The sequence below is a fragment of the Trichinella spiralis genome, assembly GCF_000181795.1.
Source record: "Trichinella spiralis strain ISS 195 chromosome Unknown Scfld5290, whole genome shotgun sequence".
Taxonomy (NCBI): Eukaryota; Metazoa; Nematoda; class Enoplea; order Trichinellida; family Trichinellidae; genus Trichinella; species Trichinella spiralis.
In genome coordinates this window covers 1-938 of record NW_003532229.1, presented here as the reverse complement: position 1 = coordinate 938, position 938 = coordinate 1, and the positions used below count along the sequence as shown (strand labels likewise).

Sequence of the window (938 nt, the reverse complement as noted above, 5' to 3'; positions counted from 1 at the left end):
TATTGATTTTGCTTTTCACTATTCTAAACTCACTGTTTAGTGACAGGACACGATGTGCTTATGGATGGAATGAAAAGTTTATCGCCAAAGTGTGATCGGCTGAAACAGTTGTACGAAAGTTGCTTCAACAAGTGGTTTGCAGAACACTATTTAAAAGGTGATAATAGTGATCACTGTCAGCCCCTGTTCAGAATTTATCAGGAGTGCGTAAAGCAAACTCTTCTTGAACATCGTATTGATTGGTCTGAAGTGGAACAAAACATTATTGATACAGAACGGGACAAATCTTATTCTACAAAGGTTTTTCTTGAAAATTTGAAAACTGGCAATTATTTTTTGCTTTTCGTTTTTTACTTATATATATATATATATATATATATATATATATATATATATATATATATTTGTTTGTTTGTTTATATGAATTACTTTCAGAATGGAAAACAACGATAGTAGCAGTACTGGCTCACGTTTTGATAATCTGGAACAATGTTTAGAGAGTTTTATCGAAAATTCAAGACAGCTTTGCATGGTAGCTAGTGATTTTCAGGCTTCCAGTCAAACGGTTCTCAATCAGAAAATACAGGCTGTTCTCGGAGGTCTTCAAGAACTGAGTGCTAAACACAGCAAATTTAACGATATCAAAATTCCCGTTGAACTGCTTGATTACGTCGATGCTGGAAAAAATCCTCAACTGTACACAAAAGATTGCATAGAGAAAACTTTGATACGTAATAAAGAAGTAAATGGGGAAAATTGAACAATACAAAAAATTCCGGGCTTGCTTACTGAATGAACCTGACTGATTTATTTCCAAAAGAAACAATACAGTACCCGCACAATTTGGGAAGATGATTCTGCCTGCGCGGACGAACAATAATTTTTTTTTGTATCCAAACCGGTTTGTGAACTGGATTAAAAAAGACACAAATAAATTT

General features: G+C 33.7%; 1 protein-coding gene across 1 annotated transcript; it reads left to right on the top strand.

The window, feature by feature from the left end:
* Positions 1-40: 40 nt before the first annotated feature.
* On the top strand, positions 41-760 carry Tsp_14529 (mediator of RNA polymerase II transcription subunit 10; the record flags this gene model as incomplete). The annotated part of the gene is made up of 3 exons (XM_003366845.1): positions 41-249; positions 275-300; positions 436-760. Coding segments are annotated over 3 exons (560 nt in total), but the record flags the coding sequence as incomplete, so codon positions are not given.
* Between the last annotated feature and the right edge of the window lie 178 nt (positions 761-938).